Genomic DNA, 21,869 nt, shown 5'->3' on the forward strand with positions numbered 1-21,869 from the left:
ATGTTGTGGGTAATGTACGGATGATTATTTGGACCACATGTGAACATCTGATCATCTCCAGTGGGTATAAAGTAATGAAATACTTTGTTTGCTAAACTAACCATCACATGGATTGCCTTGTGTTGAAATGTGCTTTTATAAATACTTGCTTTGCCTACATCTAAATATAAGACCAGATATCGTCTTATATTTGGGATTCATAATATTGTAATATGGCATAAGTGTTGTATTTCCCTTGTCTTAAAAGCTTCATTAAAGTCATGTCATTTTCACATTTGTATTTGTTGTCTTCTCCAACTTTCCGATAATATTTCCATTACTGATTATTTATCAAAAATGCCATTTTATGAAGCACCAAAAGTCGACTCTACAACATCGATATCGAGGCATTTGATTGAAAATATTGTGATTCCACAAAATGTGTTTAATCTTATATGTAATATTGCTGTTTTGAATGCTGATCTGACGGCACTAGCTTTTAGTTTGGATCTAGGCCACAGCTCTCAGTGAGTTGTGTTCATTCATTCAGACTCCAAAATCACATTTAAATTAACCTGCTTTTTCTTTCTAGGACTCTTAATGTATTTGATATCGGCTCTATTTTCAGACGAGTTTGACCCCTGACCTAATCAGATATAATAAGTGTTGCTCAACAAACCACAGTATGTACACAATGTTTTTAATTTAACATCATTCTGTAGAAGAAAGCTTGCAAAACACACCTGTAACGTGACAAAAACTGCACTGAATCAGTCTCACCTGATAAATGTGTCAGTGTTCGAGTCAAAGGACGAAGCAGCAGCAGCAGCACAGTGTTTCTGTCATGGCCGAAGTCCTCACACACACACACACACACACACACACACACACACACACACACACACACACACACACACACACACTCCACAACACTATTTATAGGTGTCACCTGTTCCAGTGTATTTAACATGCAGGCCGTTCAGCAGCACCTAATGGAGTGTAATGTCGCTCTGCACATTTCCCACAGCTAATGATAAACAATAATGAAGTGGTCTGCTGTATGAATATTTATTGTGTCATTATGATCCGCCGTGTGCTCAAAACACCGTTAAAAAACAAGTCGATGACAACCTGCTGAAGTATTGAAGAGGCTTCAAGAGGGAAATTACTTTTAACCTGATCTCCAGCTGCGGCTTTGATTAGCATTTTAAAGTGCTTTTTTTGCACTTTTTTTCATGTCTATTTACTACCAATTATTTAAGCTCCAAAACATACTGCTACTTCCTGGCCTCAACACATAAAGCAAGATCTTGTATATTTTATCATTTTAATCACAATGTAGCAGCAAAAGAGCAGTTTTCTGAAACACCAATATTAAAATGTTGACATGAAGTCATGTGACCATGCTGTAGTTTCTTTATAGCCCAACATTAGCCGCCTTTAGCTTAGCGGTGGTGACGTGAAGTCATGTGATCGTGCTGTAGTTTCTTTATAGCCCAACATTAGCCGCCTTTAGCTTAGCGGTGGTGACGTGAAGTCATGTGACCGTGCTGTAGTTTCTTTATAGCCCAACATTAGCCGCCTTTAGCTTAGCGGTGGTGACGTGAAGTCATGTGACCATGCTGTAGTTTCTTTATAGCCCAACATTAGCCACCTTTAGCTTAGCGGTGGTGACGTGAAGTCATGTGACCGTGCTGTAGTTCCTTTATAGCCCAACATTAGCCGCCTTTAGCTTAGCGGTGGTGACGTGAAGTCATGTGACCGTGCTGTAGTTCCTTTATAGCCCAACATTAGCCACCTTTAGCTTAGCGGTGGTGACGTGAAGTCATGTGACCGTGCTGTAGTTCCTTTATAGCCCAACATTAGCCTCCTTTAGCTTAGCGGTGGTGACGTGAAGTCATGTGACCGTGCTGTAGTTCCTTTATAGCCCAACATTAGCCACCTTTAGCTTAGCGGTGGTAACGTGAAGTCATGTGACCATGCTGTAGTTCCTTTATAGCCCAACATTAGCCTCCTTTAGCTTAGCGGTGGTGACGTGAAGTCATGTGACCGTGCTGTAGTTCTTTATAGCCCAACATTAGCCTCCTTTAGCTTAGCGGTGGTGACGTGAAGTCATGTGACCGTGCTGTAGTTCCTTTATAGCCCAACATTAGCCACCTTTAGCTTAGCGGTGGTGACGTGAAGTCATGTGACCGTGCTGTAGTTCCTTTATAGCCCAACATTAGCCTCCTTTAGCTTAGCGGTGGTGACGTGAAGTCATGTGACCATGCTGTAGTTTCTTTATAGCCCAACATTAGCCACCTTTAGCTTAGCGGTGGTGACGTGAAGTCATGTGACCGTGCTGTAGTTTCTTTATAGCCCAACATTAGCCACCTATAGCTTAGCGGTGGTGACGTGAAGTCATGTGACCGTGCTGTAGTTCCTTTATAGCTTAACATTAGCCACCTTTAGCTTAGCGGTGGTGACGTGAAGTCATGTGACCGTGCTGTAGTTTCTTTATAGCCATAGCTGTGGGAACATGTTTCAAATGGGGGGCGCTGTGGGGATGACACCAGGGCTGGTTCTGACCAATTTGCTGCATTTTAGCTGGCAATGAAAAACCTCTACAAAAGACCAATACACTAGAAAAAGAGAAACATATTGACATGGTGGACAGCTTATATAAAAAGGCTTCAAATGTATTTAGTATTGTATGAACATGTTTTAATTGAGGGGTGGACTTCACATCCTCTAAGGGGGTCCGGGGGTTCCCCCCGCGAAGATTTTAAAGTAAAATACTTCAATCTGGTGCACTTTGAGCGCCCAATTACTAGAGACTGATCTAGGGGGTACAACTCTAAAACACCCATGTGAAAAAGATCGGTTTGCATTTTATTAATCAAATAAGTATGTGAACATAACCGATAACCTACCATAGCCAATAATAAATAAATGTAGGCTAACTTGTTTTATTTTTGTGGTTTATATCTTATTTTACCTAGTTAACATTTATTTATGCATATTTTTTAATATCTCCAGTTTTAAACAATATTTTTGGTTTACTGTCCTATAGTATACATTGAAATTATTTCAAACCTGTTTAATCTTGTGGAAGTGCAGATCCCCTGTCCTCCACCAGGGGGTGCTGCAGCACCCTCAGCACCCCTACTTCCCACGGCCCTGTTTATAGCCCAACATTAGCCGCCTTTAGCTTAGCGGTGGTGACGTGAAGTCATGTGACCGTGCTTTAGTTCCTTTATAGCCTTACTCCAGCTTTTCACCTCAAAAATCATGTGATTTGAATCCACTCCAAAATGTTATGGGTTCTTCTTTGTCCCATGCTACACCCTTCTATAAATGTACATGAAAATCAAACCAGTATTTTGTTTACAAAATTGTGCTTATAAAAACCAGAAATAACAAAGCTTAAAAAACAGAAACGTCCTTTTAAAATATGCAGGAATCTAGCAGAGGAAATCCATAATGTGTTCATATGATGCGTTCGAGGTCCTGGCTGTAGAGGTCGAGCTCCTGGTACAGTATGAAGTGTTTCAGTCTGGGGGGGAAAATGTGCGAGTCCATGACTTCAGGTTTGTTGAGTCTCTTCAGGGTCAGACGCCTCCGGATCTCCAGTCTGCAGAGGTGCCGCAGGGAACGAGGGCTGTCTGGAGGGCAAGGTAAAAAAATAAATGGGTTTTACTTTGTTAATTCATTCTTCCATAAAACACAGAACTTGTGCAGGAAAGATACCAAACATATTCAGCTCATTTTCAGGTTCACATTAGTATTCAATGTCTCTTCTGGTACATGTCTCCATGCTTTAATGTTCAGAAAGCTCTATATTTTTCTCTTTTCACCCTCTGTCTGAAACCTTCTCTGATTGGTTAGCTGGCTGGCTCTGTTGTGATTGGTCAACCACTTAGAGATGTCCCGCCCCTTGCCTATCACGTACGATGAGTTGGAGTAATAGAAGCGAAAGAGTTACATGATGATGTTACTATAAGTAAACAAAGGAGTCCAATGGAGGCGTTTCAGGCAGGGGGAGGGGGGGATATGTGGGAGAGAAAATCCCGGACAACACAGGGATTTTAGCCTTTGCAGACCATTTACATGCACTAAAACCTATAGAACACATCAAAGGAGAGGGAAACCCCCAAAACAATTAAAGGGCCTCGTTTAAAGTGATATTTCTTGTTATTGATGAGTCTTTATCTCAGGTAAGGTTTTGCACCTTGCCTCCAGCCTGATAATAATCTTGAATGAACTCACTGAGGATGTCGCAGATGTCGGGCCACTCTCTCTGTTTCTTCAGGAGCAGCCTGAGTTTGGAGCAGATCTGGACGTGGTTGACGTAGTCGAGCAGAGTCCGGACCACCGTGCCGGACAGATGCATGACGCAGCAGAGGCTCATGAACTCACAGAACTGCAGAGAGAACGGACAATCACAAGGTCAACAATGTCTTCTCTAGAACACTTTCCAGTTTCCCCCCCTTTTTCTAACTGATGTCACTTACTGGACTTTTGCTTGGATTATTGGCAACGTTTTCATTATTCATTAAATATTGTCATTTGGGTTAAAATAGTTACCTTGTTGCGTACTTTAAGTTACGTATCTGAAAAGAAGGCTAACCAAATGACGTAAGTAATATAAACTACGTAGATTAATTTTCGAACCTAGCTGATGTCACTTACTGGAATCTTCCCCTGCCCTTCATTGGCTTCACGGACATCGTCATCATGGTGGCAGTGAAAGCAGCGCTCCACCTTGTATCCGTTGTTGAGCAGCAGCCTCATCATCACCTCGTCCTTCAGGCAGTACTGCAGCGCCGTGGGAAACACCGTGTCGTTCAGCACCGTGAAGTAACAGTTCACGTCCGCTTTAGCCGCCAGCAGCAGCTTCACGATGTCGTAGCGCCCCGACCTGACCGCCACCAGGAGGCAGCACAGAGGGTCCAGGTCCGTCTTCGCTCCGGCCGCCAGCAGGATTTTAGAGCACTCCACGTCCCCGTTTGAGACGGCGAAGTACAAGGCGCTCCTCCTCATGTCGCTGTAGTTCTCTGAGTTTCTGGCGTTCATGCGGTAGTTCACGTCGAAGCCACAGGCCAGCAGGTGCTTCAGGCAGCGGCTCTGACCTCCCTCTGACGCCGAGTGGACCGGACTCTGACCCGCCGCTTTGATCGCCTTCTTGGTGGTCAGAGGAATCAGCATCTTGAGAGCACTGTGGGGAAAACACAAGCAGTTAAATGTTCTGCTGTGATCAACTCTCACTGACGTCCACTTAAAGCTGCTTCAGAAGAATGTGATGGAAACTTCTGAAGCAATGGAGACGAGGCTCAGAGAGACTCGGAGAGAGCAGGAACTTTGATGGCAAACACTGATGGTTTATTTGGAGCTTCGGCCGGAGAATTCACAAGACATGAGCTGAGCCACGAGGTGACACAGCTGCTGCCAAACCACTTCTGAAGATCTCTACCCCAGACCCATGTGTTTAGCCAGTTCTGAGAGAAGAATCAACATGCTGCATAACAAGATAAACCATAACACCTCTATCAGCTGACGCCAACAGGCAGGAACAGGGAGACGAAACACAGAGAGCAGTTCAAGGTTGCAGGACTGTGCTCAGCGAGGGCAGCACAAACTGATAAACTGGGTCAAAGTTATGGGCCTAGGAAAATATTTCCCCAACAAAGAAGCTCACTCGAAGTGTCCGTTGAACGCGGCCTTGTGGAGCGGCAGGTGTCCGGTGGCGCTGGGCAGGTTGGGGTCGGCTCCGTTGTCGAGCAGCAGCTGAATGCAGGCGGTGTTTCCTGATCCGGACGCGTCCAGCAGGATACCTCTCACCATTACAGGCCCTGAGCGTTCACGCTGCTACACTGCAACAAGAGGAGATTGGACCTTTGTACAAAAGAAACTCAGTGTCTTCAGATGTGTAGGGGGGGAGTTAAGTTCATTTGTGCAAGTGTAATCATTGCTGTCGATAACATTCTCACTGCCAACTCGTCAAGTAGATTAATCAGTGGCCCTACCCTTCAAACTACAGTGCATTTGGTCCTTCGACAATGTCAGTTTGGTGGCATAACGAATGTAGGTTTACTTGCTCAACAATGTTAGGATAAAGCAACTGCAGTACTGGATTCATTCAGCTAAAGATTGTGTTTTCAGCGGAAAAAATAAATAACTTTGAGTAGCATTGGTGTTTGTTAAGAAACTGGTATTAATTCCATTAGATACTGTAAATCAACTTTGAAATTGTTTGGCACGCCTGAGCAAACTCCTCCTTTATTAACATCCGTTCCTTTTGGCGTACATTAACGACATTAATACGTTTACATTGTTACATCGTTATCCTAAAGCCTGGTTCTTCTTAACCACATACTAAAGATGCATTAGTGCGTGGGTATAGGAAACCGTGAGAACTTCCCAATCATCAGTATTTAACAACTTTGGAGTCCTGATCAAAGGTTTTGGCTAATGCTAACAAGTACTAAAAGACAGTCTGTAATTTCAATATTCCCATATCTACCCATGTTGAATGAACTGTCTTCCCACGGTCTCTAAACCTGCCGTTAAGCTCTTCAGACTGACCACAGTTCAGCAGAATCTCGATGATGTGGTAGTGGGAATGCTCTGCAGCCACGGCGAGCGGCGTCCCCCCCGACACGTCCTTCTGGTTGACCTGGCCTCCGTTCCTCAGCAGCAGCATCAGGATGTCCACGTTTCCCACCTTGGCCGCCTCGTGCATCGCGGTCCATTGCTTCCTGCACACCTGCTCCACCCAGGTGTCGTGAGCCACCAGCAGCTGCGTGATCTCCAGAGAGGCGGCCTTCACCGCTGTGAAGGAAGGAACATTTTTATTTCCAAATAACTTTTAACTAATGCTGTTGATGTATTGTGATTTTAAAAAGGTGTCTATTATCATCTGGCTGGGGACAACAGCTGGAAATGAGCAATGTTGGCTATTTACTGCTTTTTTTTGACAGTCGATCAATGGGGACTGTCCACGATACTATAAACAAATAAACTCAACTAAACTAAATATAGAAATGTGTGTTTTTAAGGTTTAGCAAGACTGGGATTACTTTTTGAATTTATAAAATGGTTTTAATTGTAACAATGAACCTGATAATGTGTAGTGCAAAAGTTGAGGGACATGCGGAGAATAATCGCCAACTTCCATCGTACGGCGCTTTTTAGCCTCTTTGAACTCTTTTTCCAATGTTTTCTGGCACCTTCTTTACATCAACATAGCCGTTACTCTGGCACTACCCTCAGGACAACTTTTTGAATTAACACCATTGGTGGCAAAGATGTTTTCCAATAACAAAGATCCCCAATTGTCCCTCGACTTAGCAACCAACAAACCCCAGAGGTCTACTTTTTGTTATTTTCACATATTTATCCTATGTTTTCAATCAACCAATCAACCAGGCAACCAATCAACCAATCAACCAGGCAACCAATCAACCAGGCAACCAATCAACCAATCAACCAGGCAACCAATCAACCAATCAACCAATCAACCAATCAACCAAGCAAGCAGTCAGTTAATTTGCTCCAAATGACTTTATATTATTCTTCTGTGCTTTGATAAACGATTTTCTTTGATTTCCAATGTATCGGGGTCTTGGGGGACCCCAGTCAAGATCACCTAACCGCAGCCTATGGTTTTATAATGTGTTTATTTTCAGATAACATTATTAAATTATTCACACCATTAGTCTTATTATCCTTGCCCCCCCCCCCCCCCCGTGTTACCCAGCAGCAGCGGGGACTCGTTCCTGGTGTTGGTGTTGTGAGGTGATGCACCGTGCTCCAGAAGGTTCTTCACGTTCTGCACCAGCCCGGCTGTCACTGCCAGAGTCAGCGCCGTCTCCCCCCCCCCCCGCCGTCCTCTCCTCCAGGCTGAGTCCCTGAGCTGTCACTGACACACCACACACAACACACACACACACACACACACACACACACACACACACACACACACACACACACACACACACACACACACACACACACACACACACACACACACACACACACACACACACACACACACACGCACACGCACACACGCACAGGTCGATGTCGTCAATGGTCAACATGTGCTGGATGACGATAGGCAGCATCATTTCGTAGTTTTGTGTCTTCCCTATATTTACATTCAACCCTAATGCGACCTGATGCTTCATCTTCTGCAACAGAGTCGTGCAGCGATGAGGATTTTTGTTGGCCGAACCAGAAATTAGCATCCTCCTGACTTCCTTGACAAAACGTGCTGGGGAAACATTGAATGTCCTCTTCCAATCTGAGAGTAGCATGCTAACAAAGGTATCCCAACTGTAGCTGTGAACATGACAGGATGTGTGATTACCTAGAAGAGCATCAGGACTGTTTGAGGCATATGATAGCTATGTGATTAACATGATGATTCAGCCTCTATGGAGACAGACATCAAGCATGCTCATTTCTGACGTGGAGCTAATCTGAAGTAAACATTGAATACTGCTTTCTATTCCTCCATCTTGTGACTGTGTAACTCCCTCTCTTGGATATCAGCATGTGAAGGACACTGTTCAGGAACTAGTTGATGCTCTGTATGTGATGACTCCTTCCATTCTGGAGAGGATCACAGATACGTGGATCCTGAGGTTGAAGCTCAAGCCGGGGACCAGAGAGATTTTTCTAACAAAACGTCAGTACGATTTTGCCATTGGATTTTGGATTATTACAGCAAATAATATCAGTGGCAAACAAACGTTTAGGATACTTACGTACACGTTTTGTTCAGCAGGATCATCTCTACATATTAGCACCATTTATTAGAAAACTATGATCACATGACTTCACGTCAACGTTTTAAAAAGATTATCGATGTCATCTCCTCCCGTGAAATGTGTCAGGAGGTCATATTAAGTCACCCAAGTCTGTCTGGATTGATGTGTCACTTAGCATCTGATTAATTTAGCTGCTAAACAGAACCTGTCCCAGTTTAACTGGGTTATAATAAAATATGTTTCAGAGGAATACAGAGATACAAAGAGGGTGTCTTTGCAAAATAGTAATTAAAGTTACTAGTCACTTTTCAAACTTGAGAAGCTCTGAGGCTCGACGGAGCTTTTCCCCCTTTGAGTTATTACAGCACATTCACTGCTTGGTTCAGTCTCCGTGTTTCCAGCAAACCATCTCTGATAATCCCGCTGCTGCTCTGCTTCCCCAAAGTGATCAGCAATATGCTTTAAGGAAATTGCTTTTAGATTTCTGATTTTCCAGTTCAGCTGACCATATCATTGACAGCCGAGAAGAAGAATTCAGAAATAGTATTAAAAGGGGGTTATAATGTGAAAAAAACACTTCCTTCAGTGCTTGTGCACATGTGTTTGGAGTGCCTACCAACCCACAGACTGTGAAATAAGATAACCCAGGCATTCTGGTTTTGTCTAAACATGCAATTCGACAAGCAATTTAGATTTGGCTATATTTGGGTTTTTCAGCAGGCGGTCACAAAGAGACAGAAACTAAAAGAGGTGTTTTAGACAGAGAGTACATACAAACAGGTATATTCAGTAAAACAGAGAAAATGTAGGTTTTTTTTTAGCATTAAGTGTTTCAAAATGTCCTAAAAAGACCTGAAAATACAAGTTTCAATGTGAAAATGACCACAAGTCCCATATAAAATGAAGTTAGGAGCCCCTTTGTTTGCTGTTAAAAAAACAAATGGATTAAAAAGGCTCGACTGTATCATCCTTTTTTTGGTTTTCCCTTTCCTGTCGTGTGCAGAGGCTAAATCCCAAAGGTCCCTCCCCCCACCCTTTGATATTGAATGAAATGCCCATATACTGAAGAAATGTACCTACATTTTAGGACGGTGTGCAGAACCTCGGGGTCCGGCTGCATCGCGGCTCGATGGACGGGAAGCCAGCCGCGAGCGTCCGACTCTCTGAAGGCACAGACGTGTCTCAGCATTCCTCTGAGCATCAACACCTCACCTGGTCACCACGGCAACAGCACAGGTAGAATGTGTTAATTGAAAACCTAGTTTCTTTAAACCACTCCTGTGTTGCCTTACTGCTCCTGACATGGATATAGAGAACAAAACAAAGCAATTCAAGGAATAACAAAGTGTGAACTCTTGTTTCCAACATGATCCCTGATGTATTAAAAGAACAGTACAGACAATACAATAAAATAACAAAACACAGTGGTTTAACAACGTTTTCTTTATACATCCTCCGATCATTCTCACACTCAACGACGGCCTACTCTCAGCCAGCTGTGGTTGTGTTTGCTCTGGTGAACACAGCACTATATAAATAATAGTTATACATGTGTTAATAATATACATACCACTAAACTGGTGTCGAACAGAAGCCAGCATAACTGTATTGGTCTAGCACTCTGTTACGGGATGTGTATTTTGTAAATTGTGTACATTTTCTTTTTTAATGCATGCTTCTTGGTAACATTGAGCTGTCTTTGGCTCTTTTCTTGCTATAACAAATGCACATTCTCCCTCTGTGAGACGAATAAAGGGATTCTGATTCTGACTCTGTAATGATTTGCTCGTTTGGAGCTATCGTCACTTCCAGTGAGGGCAGCCGTGTGATTTTAGTCACCATACACGGCCTAAATTGACAAAGTGTATGACCTGCAGTGTACTAAGGAGACTGTGAGATTACTGTGTACATTTCCTGTTTTCTACCAATCAACAGATGCTTTTCCACCTTTCCTCTCTCGCCTCTCTGTTTATGTATCTCCCTCTCGCAGTTATGTTGTCGCCCTGCCAGCCTCCTGATGCCTGGCAGTCCTCCCTACAGCTGCTCGCCCTGTGACCAGCGGACCAAACACAACAGTGTGTAACGCTGGAGGTATTTCCCTGTGTGATGCCTAGAGATGGCAAAAGTACACACATCCTTTACTCAAGTAGAAGTTTAAAAATACTCTGGTAAAAGTAGAAGTACTGACTAAACTTCTTTACTCAAGTAAAAGTAAAGAAGTATGGGCTTTGAAATGTACTTAAAGGGGACCTATCATGCAAAATGCACTTTGTGATGTCTTTTCTACATCAACATGTGTCCCCGGTGCGTCGGGGAACTCACGCAGCGTCAGAAAATAAAACCCTCTCTCTTTTCCTCCAAACCCAAATCTTTTACAAACGGGTGTACAACGAGCGGATACAGATTCCCATCCGAACTGACGTGTCCATCCGTGGTGACGTCGGAGGACCCACAGAAAGTTGCTATCAGAAACAATGCCTGACGTGTTGTGGACGTCTTTGTTTACATTAGCCTCGCTAACACTCAGAGCTAACCTGTACTGGAGAGCACATGTGTTTAAAAAGCAGGAAATAAAAAGGAACTCACCTTGTGATAAACCTGAGAGAGAAAAAGCATTTGAGCTCCATACTGTTTCAGAAATAATCTTTGACGTGGTTTAAACAGGATGGCGTTTTATCACAGCAGCATTTAACTTTATCTCCGGTAGAATTCTGATCAGGCATTAGCTCCGCCTCCTCCTCTTTTTTTTTTTTCAAGCTAAGGACCCAGAATCTGCGTTTCTCTAACAGGGCTTCAAAAGAGGGGTATGAGCAGCATGAGGCATGGCTACAATGGGTGATCTGTTTGGTATTTTGAAAAAAAAACTTCACAGACATGTTTTATATAGGTATGGCCCTACAATATATGTTTCCAATATAGCATGATAGGTCCAAAAAGTACCCATAACTAGCAGCTGTTTGAAAGAGTACCTGACCTCCCTTTATATTAATAGAACAATAATGTCATTGTTAGCTAAGGAATGTTTCCATGCTGAACAACGGCAACATGACAACGTTTCCATTGGTCCCTCTTCTTTAGAGAAGACCAGGAAATGATGGATACACGGATCGTGTTCAAATCAATAGGCACGCAATGACTCTAAAGAATAATGATCACGCATCAAACACACATTCAGACTAAAGGAACCAGCTGTTTGGAAAATGAGAGAAGTAGAAAGTACAGGTATTTGTGTTCAACATGTAAGAAGTAGAAAGTACAAGTATTTGAGTTCAACATGTAAGAAGTAGAAAGTACAGGTATTTGAGTTCAACATGTAAGAAGTAGAAAGTACAGGTATTTGAGTTCAACATGTAAGAAGTAGAAAGTACAGGTATTTGAGTTCAACATGTAAGAAGTAGAAAGTACAGGTATTTGAGTTCAACATGTAAGAAGTAGAAAGTACAGGTATTTGGGTTCAACATGTAAGAAGTAGAAAGTACAGGTATTTGAGTTCAAAGTGTAAGAAGTAGAAAGTACAGGTATTTGAGTTCAACATGTAAGAAGTAGAAAGTACAGGTATTTGAGTTCAACATGTAAGAAGTAGAAAGTACATGTATTTGGGTTCAACATGTGAGAAGTAGAAAGTACAGGTATTTGAGTTCAACATGTAAGAAGTAGAAAGTACAGGTATTTGGGTTCAACATGTAAGAAGTAGAAAGTACAGGTATTTGAGTTCAACATGTAAGAAGTAGAAAGTACAGGTATTTGTGTTCAACATGTAAGAAGTATAAAGTACAGGTATTTGGGTTCAAAGTGTAAGAAGTAGAAAGTACAGGTATTTGTGTTCAACATGTAAGAAGTAGAAAGTACAGGTATTTGGGTTCAAAGTGTAAGAAGTAGAAAGTACAGGTGTTTGGGTTCAACATGTAAGAAGTAGAAGGTACAGGTATTTGGGTTCAAAGTGTAAGAAGTAGAAAGTACAGGTATTTGGGTTCAAAATGTAAGAAGTAGAAGGTACAGGTATTTGGGTTCAAAGTGTAAGAAGTAGAAAGTACAGGTATAATAGGTACAGTAACTAAGTATTTGTACTCCACTCCTTCCCACCTCCGTGATGCCCAACCCACCTTGCTCGATGGCAGCCAGGACTCTCAGGTTCTCATCCGTCGGTGCTTCTAAACTAACAGTGAGGAGCAGACGATGCAAAGGGAAGTCAGCTGGGTTTGATCAAATTATAATTTTGTATGTATTTTTTGGGACGGATGGTGAAATGTTGATGTGTGTTTCATACCTTGCTGCAGATTTCAGAAAGGCCTCCTGGCAGGAGTCTTGAATACTGAGCTGGAGGATGCAGTCACTGAGCCCCTCTTCACCATATTCTTCATCAGTGTTCATCGCTCTGCAGGGAGGAGACACACTGGTTGATAAACATCAGACTCCTCCAGAGGGAACACAGGGAGCCTCTGCAGAGCATTTATGTGCACACAAACCTCTGAAGCACACTACAGGAAAGCACAACAGGGCCTCTTTAACATATTTGGTCTTAAACAAGGTGATTCTTTGCCTTTCCCTGGTTTTCTGAATGTGTTTTCTAGATCTACATGCAGTGGGATTACTATGTGGAACATATTAAAAGCAACACAGCTATCCAAGAAAACAGTCCACCAAATGATTTGCCTTAAAACTATCCAAGACCAAATCATGTCCTTAATAATGATCATGGAACAACTGTTTGTGCACAGTGTCAACAACAACAAAAGGGAAAGCTGACAGTTCTGCAATTTAATCCAAGGAACTTTCCAGGAAATGCTGTTAAAAATAGCGACAAATGAGACGGTGTTAATTTGATAATCATCCGATTCATTCATTCAAATAGTTGCTAGAGAGCCTTTTAGTCAGAGCACATGGGCATGCATTTAGGTGACTGTTATACAGAGGCAAGCACATTACTGAACCTACTGTAATTGAAGAATAAAGTTTCCAATAAAACTGTTGTAAAGAAAATAGCCTTTTTGACATTTAGATTTTTACTGTTTACCAAATTATGAATCCCAGTTCTTTCCAAGAGACTTAAAGGGAAAATATTTAGAAAATAAAGCTGCGTAAAACAAAGAAGTGCGTAGTAGAGGTATATTGTATTTCAAATCAATTGCCGGCACATTTCTGCAGATTGATTCATGCCAATGCGAAATAAAAACAGCATATTGCAGATCTGCAGGTGTTTTAACAACAATAAGATTCCCCGTGAACAAATCCAAAATAAAAATAGGCCTACTAAATCTGACAAAATCTTGAAACCTGACACCGGCACATTTCTGCACATTCATTTATTCTAACGCTAAAAAACACCAACAATGGCGGTAAAACATGCAGCAGAGAATGCAGACCAGCAGGTGTTTTAACAATGTTTAAAAAAGCTCCTTAACAACTTCTTCACACCTCGACTCAACAGAAGCACAATCCTAAATCTGACACAATCATCTGGCTAAAAATGTGTTTTAAATCCCAAACCAGCGCTTTTCTGCAGATGAATTCATGCTAACGCTGTCACGATCTGTCTGTTTTATGTGTTTCCTGTGTAGATCTGTTTTTTGGTTTCCTGTTTTAGTTTGAAAAGTGTTCAACCCCCGTCTCTTCTGTTGCTTTCTGTCTGTGTTCCCTCCTGCCTGATTACCCGATTGTGTTCACCTGGTGCCCCCGTGTTTTCTCCTGTGTCTTGTTTGTTTCATTAGTCCTGTGTGCATTTAGGTTCTGCTTTTCCTGTTAGTCTTTGTGAGATCCTTGTTGTTGTTGTTGACAACGACGACGACTGTGTTCACGGGGGAGAGAGTTCTATATCGTATAAGGCTTCGCCCTCTAAGGCTATCGCTATTGGGTAATCCCCACTGCACGTGTGCAGCACTGACAGACTTATTCCACGCCCAGCTATGACGTGGGCCCCACCTCCAGGCTCACGTCCGTATAAATAGGAAGTAGGCCCTACAATCCACTCCTACTTTTCTTCAGCACTCCGTTGCAGAAGCATTGACAGGAAAAACAAGTTATTTTAAGAGCTACTTACTAAAAAGCAAGCATTCCTCCTAAAAAGCTTTGTTTTTCTGGTAAGATGGAGACTGGGCAGGAAAGTCAAGGTTGTGTCAGGGATTGCCTCGTATGCGGGTCGGGCTACATTATGAGCTTTGACAGGCACTCGCATGCTCTATTCCTGCCTGGGAATAGAGCATGCGAACGCTGCTCTCACTCCCGGGGTATCATGCTCGCATTGTGCCCGTCTCCCGGTGGCCCTCAGACAGCAGAGAGCGGACGCTCTCGCTGCTGCAGCTGCCGAGGACGATTGGCCCGTCCAGGAGGAGTACTCCGGGGACAAAGCCCTTGACTTCCTGGATCCGAATGGCGGGCACGAGTCGGACGACTACGTCCCCTCCATTCAGGGATCACCAGGTGATTCCCCCATTATCTCTCCCCTCCGGACGGAGGAGACAAGTAGGGGACCCGGTGTAGGTCCGGTGTATGATCCCGTGATCCCTATCTCCGCCACCACGGCGTTGCCGTCGATTGGCGGGATTCTCCTGGAACTTCCGGAGATTATATCCAAGGCGGCCGCCTGGAGAAATCTCCCCGTTCCCCTAGCTCAGGAGAGCTCGCCTCCGGATGATATGTCCGGGGTGTTCTCCCGGGTACACAGGGTCAGGAGTGACCCGGTCTGGCCACGCTTCCCGGCCATAAGGAAGTACCAGGAGGGGGCGGCGGCGGACCCTGAAGCAATGAGGGCTCCAATAGGGACATACGTGCCCCTCACGAGAGTGGTGGGATTCACGGATGTAGGTTTCCCGACCGTGCCTCCTCTAGAGCCGAACCTCACGGCGTTCTTTGGGGCTAGGCAGGCCAGCACGGTTACCGGACGGCAACCCATGCTGGCTGCCACCAAAGATCGGTTTGTCGCCCGACAGATGGACCGAATGCACCAGTGTGCGTTTCAGGCGTCAGCGGCGGCGAACAATATAGCGTTGCTGTCAAACTCCATGGTGGAAATGTCCGAGCAGTCAAAGACTATGTCCTCAGTGGAGGCTGAGGAGATAGGTAAGGCGGCCAGTACTGCACTTACACTGTGCGCAGCAGGCGCAGTCTCGCAGGCGTGGATTGCGGCGTGGGCGACACAGGTCCACCGGTATCTCTGGCTAGAGCAGGGGAATATACTGGAGGGTGCAGGAAAGGATCTGCAGGAGGCTCCAATCAGTCCGGACGGACTATTTAGACCACAGTTCCACACCATGGTGGAGACTATGAAGTCTGCGGCAGAGCAGGCAGACGACATAAGGCGTCACGCTAGCTGGCTTCAGGATAAACGTCCTTAGCAACAGCAGCGGCAGCAACGACAGCACCCGCAGCCCCCGCAACAGTCTCAACGGGGGCAGCGCGGACAGCGGCGAGAGCAGCAACGGCGTCAGAATCGCCCTTCGGCAGCTGCAGGGGCTCCGTCCCAGGTCTCCGCTCGCAGAGACAGGATCTGCAGGCGACGAGTCGGAGGGGAAGGAAGACCCCCGCTCCTGATCTGCTCCTCCGAGAGAACCTTCGAGGAAGCAGAACCGAAGATGACTCTTGGGGGGGTTATGTGGGAAGAGAGAATTGTTAATAAAAATTATTCAAATCTCAACAGTGTGTCTGTAGCAACTGTGTCTCACGTATCCCCACACTAGTCAGGCCGGCTGCCATTAATCTATTGATTAAAAGGCAGCAGGACTTGTTGCATAATCCATCTGTTTTTAACCTGTCGGTTAATAGACAGAGGGACTCGCCGTTTGAGCCAGCTGTTTCTAATCTGTCGGTTAGCAAACAGCTAGGCTCGCTGTATAAGCCTGCGGTATTTAACCAGTCGGGTTATAAAACAGCAGGGCTTGACATTTAAATCGGCCGCTTCTATCCTTTCGGGTAACAAGCAGCGCGGTTTTTCCTCTGTCTCAGTTGTGCCTACACACAGTCGTATTAAGCCTATAGCACGGCTGTTACGCACGAGGTGAAAAGCACTGCACACACCTCCGCGAGTTGGAGCGGAAACCCGCCTTAGGGTTCTGTTTACGAGCTTTTTCCTAAACAGAGACAGGATGAGAGTCGGTGTGTGATGCAGTGGAGACCCCTGCACAGCCCTTTAGGACGGGGCCCCTCTTGGGTTGCTTCACAAGCAACGGCGGCATGGCTTGTCACCATGACTACCACAGCACAACAAAAACAGGTACGCCCGCTCTCAGAGCGATGCTCAGAGTGGAGGCGGCTATGTTTAATGGACGGATGGATGAGCAGGCTGATCAGCAGAGGGTACTCTCTGCCTTACCCCCCTACCCCCCCCCCCCCCTCCCCCGCAGTTCGAGGGGATTCAGGAAACACTTCTGTCATCCCAAGAACAGTGTCTTGCGCTCCAGTCAGAGCTGAGGAAACTCCTGTTAAAGAGAGCAATCTCCAGGGTTCCTCAAGGGGAAGAAAATCAGGGGTTTTACTCCCGTTATTTTCTTATCCCGAAAAAGACCGGGGGGATGAGACCCATCCTAGATCTGTCAGCTTTCAACAGAGTGATACGGAAAAGACCGTTTCACATGCTGACAATCAAACAGGTAATGGAGTGTGTTCACCAGGGAGATTGGTGCACCTCCATAGACCTGAAGGATGCTTACTTCCACATAACCATCATCCCAAAACACAGGAAATTCCTGCGTTTTTCATTCCAGTTCAATCGACTAACGTTCGGATATTCCTGGCTCCACGCACTTTTTCAAAGTGTGTAGAGACGGCGCTGGAGCCGCTACGCAGAGGAGGGATGAGAGTGTTATTTTTTCTGGACGACCTGCTGTTGCTGGCTCGCTCCAGAGAGGAAGCTGCTTTACAGACGGTACAACTCGTATCTCACCTGTCAAGCCTGGGTTTCATAATCAATTGGGAGAAGAGCTGTCCTCTTCCCTCCCAGATCATCATGTATCTGGGAATGGAATTCAACTCGGCCCGCATGAGAGCACGACTCTCACAGCGGAGAGTGGAGAATTTGACAGCTCTCCTCAGGCGCGTCACACCCGGCAGGGTGGTGACAGCCCTTTCCGTGATGCAGCTGTTGGGCATGATGTCAGCTGGTCACGTGGTGATTCCCCTGGGTCTCCCTTACATGAGGACTTCAGAGCAGAGGTGGTTTATTCGCCTGCGCATCGACCCCGTGCGTCAGAGGAGACGCAGGGTGTGCATTCCTCTATCCGTAGGTTTAGATCTGACCTACTGGAAAAATCCCCACGTCCTGTCCGTGGGGGTTCCCATCGGCAGAGTGACGTCACACACCTCGGTGTTTACAGACGCATCGCTCTCAGGGTGGGGGGGAACATGCATGTCGCAGGCAGTGGGGGGACAGTGGCCGCCTCATGGCCGTATCTACCATTGAGGTCACCGAGGTCCGGACCTCGGTCATTTTTTTCGAGCTGTGTATATAACAAAACTTGTGAAATAATTGAACTACACAGGGTTCTTTGTAGTACTTCCATTTACTGACGATGGGGGCGCTGCATAAGTACGTAGCCTCGATTAAAGCAAACAGAAGAAGACGACATGTATCAACAAACCACCGCAGACCGGACTTGTATCGGAGCAGCGGAGGAGTGATGATCCGAGTCCAGCGGGCTGCTTGTGTTTCTGTTCCTCAGGACATCATATGACCAGCAGATCCTGTGTGAACGCTCTACGTTAGTCAGTGGACGTCCGACAACATGCACACTAACTTATATTGCAGCTCTAGGCTATACTTTGGTTTAAATTGCGTGAATAAACTAGCTAGAGAGCTACAGTTTATTACATTCATCCAATGTCAGAAGGATTACCTTTTAACAAACGTTGTAATGCTTTTCTTTCATTTCAATTTGAGTAAAACATTGAAGATATAACATTGTATTGTTTTCTTTTTACACTGACTCAGATATAATGAAAAGACTACGTCAGTCGAAGCTCAGCTTTGGTACGGAAGAGACAGGACAGGCAGAGAGAGAAAGTGATGGAAGTCAGGGAGGAACTGCAGGTACAGTCGGACAGAAGAATGTAGTCTTAATAACCCCATCTATCTATCTATACATCTATCTATCTATACATCTATCTATCTATACATCTATCTATCTATACATCTATAACAATAGTCTTTGGATAAAAGCGTCAGCTAAATGCAATGTAATGTAATGTCTTCATTTACAATAGGCATAATTTTTAAACAGCATACATTTATTGCAGTTATGATGTCATAATAACATACAATTGTATAAAACACAATTTGATTACATCTTTGTTCTCTTTTGAGAATCAAACAAAAGAGAGCGACAAGTGAGGAGGAGCAAACAGTGAACAACGAGGGAGAGATTGAACAAAGAGAGAGAGTAGAGGACAGAGAGAGTAAAGAACAGGAAGAAGACAGAGAGACTAAAGAAGATGGAAGAGAGGCTGCAGGTTATGGAAAGGAGAGAGACATGGAAAATGAATGTTGACAATGTGTTGTGATCATTTTAGCCTCTTCTGCATGTCCAGATCATTAATAGTAACAATCAACTGATTCTTATGTATTACACTTTCAAAAATAATTGATGCTGACATTGTCAGCCCACTGACATGGTTTGAAATCAATATATTATCCAATGTGTGACCCCCCACAGGACTTAAAAAGCACCTAACTAGATCATGAAAATCCCAAAAATCTCAGGGGGTATCCCCCATACCCCCCTAGCATGTTTGGACCTCGGTATTTAGGAAATCCTGGATACGGCCCTGGCCTCACATGTCCCTTCATATAAACACGCTGGAATTACTCGCCATATGCGTAATCCAGCACTTCGCCCCGTTGCTGTGGAATCATCATGTGTTGATTCGAACAGACAACAAGACGGCGGCAGCCTACATAAATCGTCAGGGAGGTGTACGACCAGCGCAGCTGCTGGACACAGCCAGACGGCTGTTGTGCTGGGCGCGCGCACACATATGGATCCCCCGGAAAACATTAAAGCGCACAGCACCAGGAGAATATCAACTTATACGGCGTTGCACGGAGGACAGTGGAAGACATTTGCAATGCTGCATCTTGGTCTTCACCCTGTTCTTTTATTCGTTTTTATTTGAGGGATGTCTCCCATTCCTCTCTGACACATTCAGTACTGAATAGCCTGCCAGAATGAGTAATGTCGGGGGTTTTCAATTGCATGCCCTCTCTCCTGCCTGTCGGCACTTATGCGGCTTTCACACCAGCGCTTTTCCCTTTCTAGCTCCGAGCTAGAGCTTTTCTGGTTCAGCTCCGGTTTCCCTTTTCTGCTCCCGCTCTGTTCACACCGCCCAGCACCCGACTGGTGCTGCTGCTGCTGCGTCATGACGTTACCGTTTACATCGCTGATTTGCTCCCCAACGGCGTTACGGCGCTCACAACAACAACAACAACAACAACAACAACAACAACAACAACAACGGGGAACTGCGTCGGGTCGATGATCGTGTTGCTTTTAATCACACGAAGCCAGAATAAATTGAATAACGACTTCTCCAACCTTATGCTTTTCTCCAGAGTGCCGTGGTTCATTGTTTATTAATGTGTTTCTGCAGCATTTACCGACCGCTGCAGTGTTGGCTGCTCTTCCACGGGAGTTTATTCTCCTCCGTTAGCTCCCGGTTAGCTCACACTGTGACTGCTGCTGCCGCTCTAAAGTATTCACTGTCCGACTCACACAAGCAGCTGATACATATCCCCAGTTCCCCTTAGCCTAAGTGAATGTGTGTCAGTCTGAATTGACGCTGTTTGGTATCACAACGCTGTTATAAAAGTTTCTCTGGTATAAATGGGTGATGTTAGCATAGCAACCGAAGCTAAACTGACTACTTGCTATTGCTATCCTATTGTGGCATAAACCGTTTTCTACAGGCACATTTTACCGGCGTATTTTTATTATGATTCTACTTGTGATAGTCGGACACGACAACCTGTGCAGCCCACGTATTGATTCCATCCGATAGCTGCTATAATACAAAACAAAACGTCTGCCTCTCTCCACAATGATCAATAACAATGAACGGATGGTCAAAGTAAGGTACAAATAAACAGAATCACACGAAGCCTGGTTAGTGTTGCCTGACTTTATAAAGTGTGTTTATAAGCACTACTGCTTGTAGGCAGGCATGACAGTCGACCCATGTTCAGGGGAGGTGGGTTTAGTTTCCTGCACGCCTCGACGTAAGAGAGACGTAAGCGACGCCACCTCTTAGCTCCGAAGCTCTTGCCTCTAGACCGACCATTTTTTGGAGCTGGAAGTGAACCGGATTCCGGAGCTAAGAGCCGGCGCCGCTGAGGTGTGAACAAGAAAAACCGGCGCTTTTCAGGCTCCAGCTCCGAGCCGGAGCTGAAAAAGCGCTGGTGTGAAAGGGGCAATAGAGAGCAGCCTTTTGTTTCCCTCTCTTGATCGTTCCTAAACAAGTGAGACTCGATCTCTACTTTTTATAAACGACAGGTAGCCCGAGTAAGCCTACCTTCGTTCCCTGATGGAGAAATATTCATTTTGTAATGCTATATTCCCTGGGAATGTGATGCTCCATTTACGCACGGCGAAATGGACATGGGTTATTAATTGAGTAGGTGTGTTTCTGTGCTTCTGGTAACGGACGGAACCAGTGGGGCGTAGACTACATCCTGCTTCGTCCTTAACCCAATAGCGATAGCCTTACGGCCCGTCTACACTACAGGCGTCAAAAAATGCTTTCAACGCTTCGCCCATTCATTTGAATGGGGTGACGTAGGATATTTTCTAACTTCGCCGAACTGCATTGTGGGTAGCATGGCAAGGCGTTGCAAGCATCGCGAGCGTCTATCGGCGTCAAAAGTTGAACAATGTTCAACTTTTGAGGCTCGATGCTTGCTCGAAGCTGGCGTCAGCCAATCAAATCCCGTTTATGCAAATCTGCCAGTACAAGCGCTAGCCAATCAAACCGCGTGCAAGCTGGGAGAGCCAGACCGCAGTTCATTTCCTCATATCCCAAACGAGAAATTACGGTAGCAAATCACCCGGTTCTTTCCGACCAGAACTATTTACCGGGATACAAACCGGAGGAGCCAGGCATGGAGGGAGGTGGCAGAGACAGTGGGTGAAACTGGTAGGTTTTCGCCTGTTTGGGGAT

The 21,869-nt window shown here is 45.0% G+C and overlaps 1 protein-coding gene across 1 annotated transcript; it reads right to left on the bottom strand.

Moving 5' to 3' along the window:
• Positions 1-3,302: 3,302 nt before the first annotated feature.
• On the bottom strand, positions 3,303-13,115 carry LOC117554478 (ankyrin repeat and SOCS box protein 15-like). Its single transcript, XM_034228929.1, is given in 10 exon segments — positions 3,303-3,623; positions 4,228-4,381; positions 4,651-5,176; positions 5,657-5,794; positions 6,519-6,789; positions 7,714-7,840; positions 7,842-7,879; positions 9,813-9,944; positions 12,836-12,888; positions 13,000-13,115. Coding segments are annotated over 10 exon segments (1,719 nt in total). The 5' UTR covers positions 13,104-13,115; the 3' UTR covers positions 3,303-3,447.
• Between the last annotated feature and the right edge of the window lie 8,754 nt (positions 13,116-21,869).

This window comes from Gymnodraco acuticeps, unplaced genomic scaffold (assembly GCF_902827175.1).
Source record: "Gymnodraco acuticeps unplaced genomic scaffold, fGymAcu1.1, whole genome shotgun sequence".
NCBI classification, from domain to species: domain Eukaryota; kingdom Metazoa; phylum Chordata; class Actinopteri; order Perciformes; family Bathydraconidae; genus Gymnodraco; species Gymnodraco acuticeps.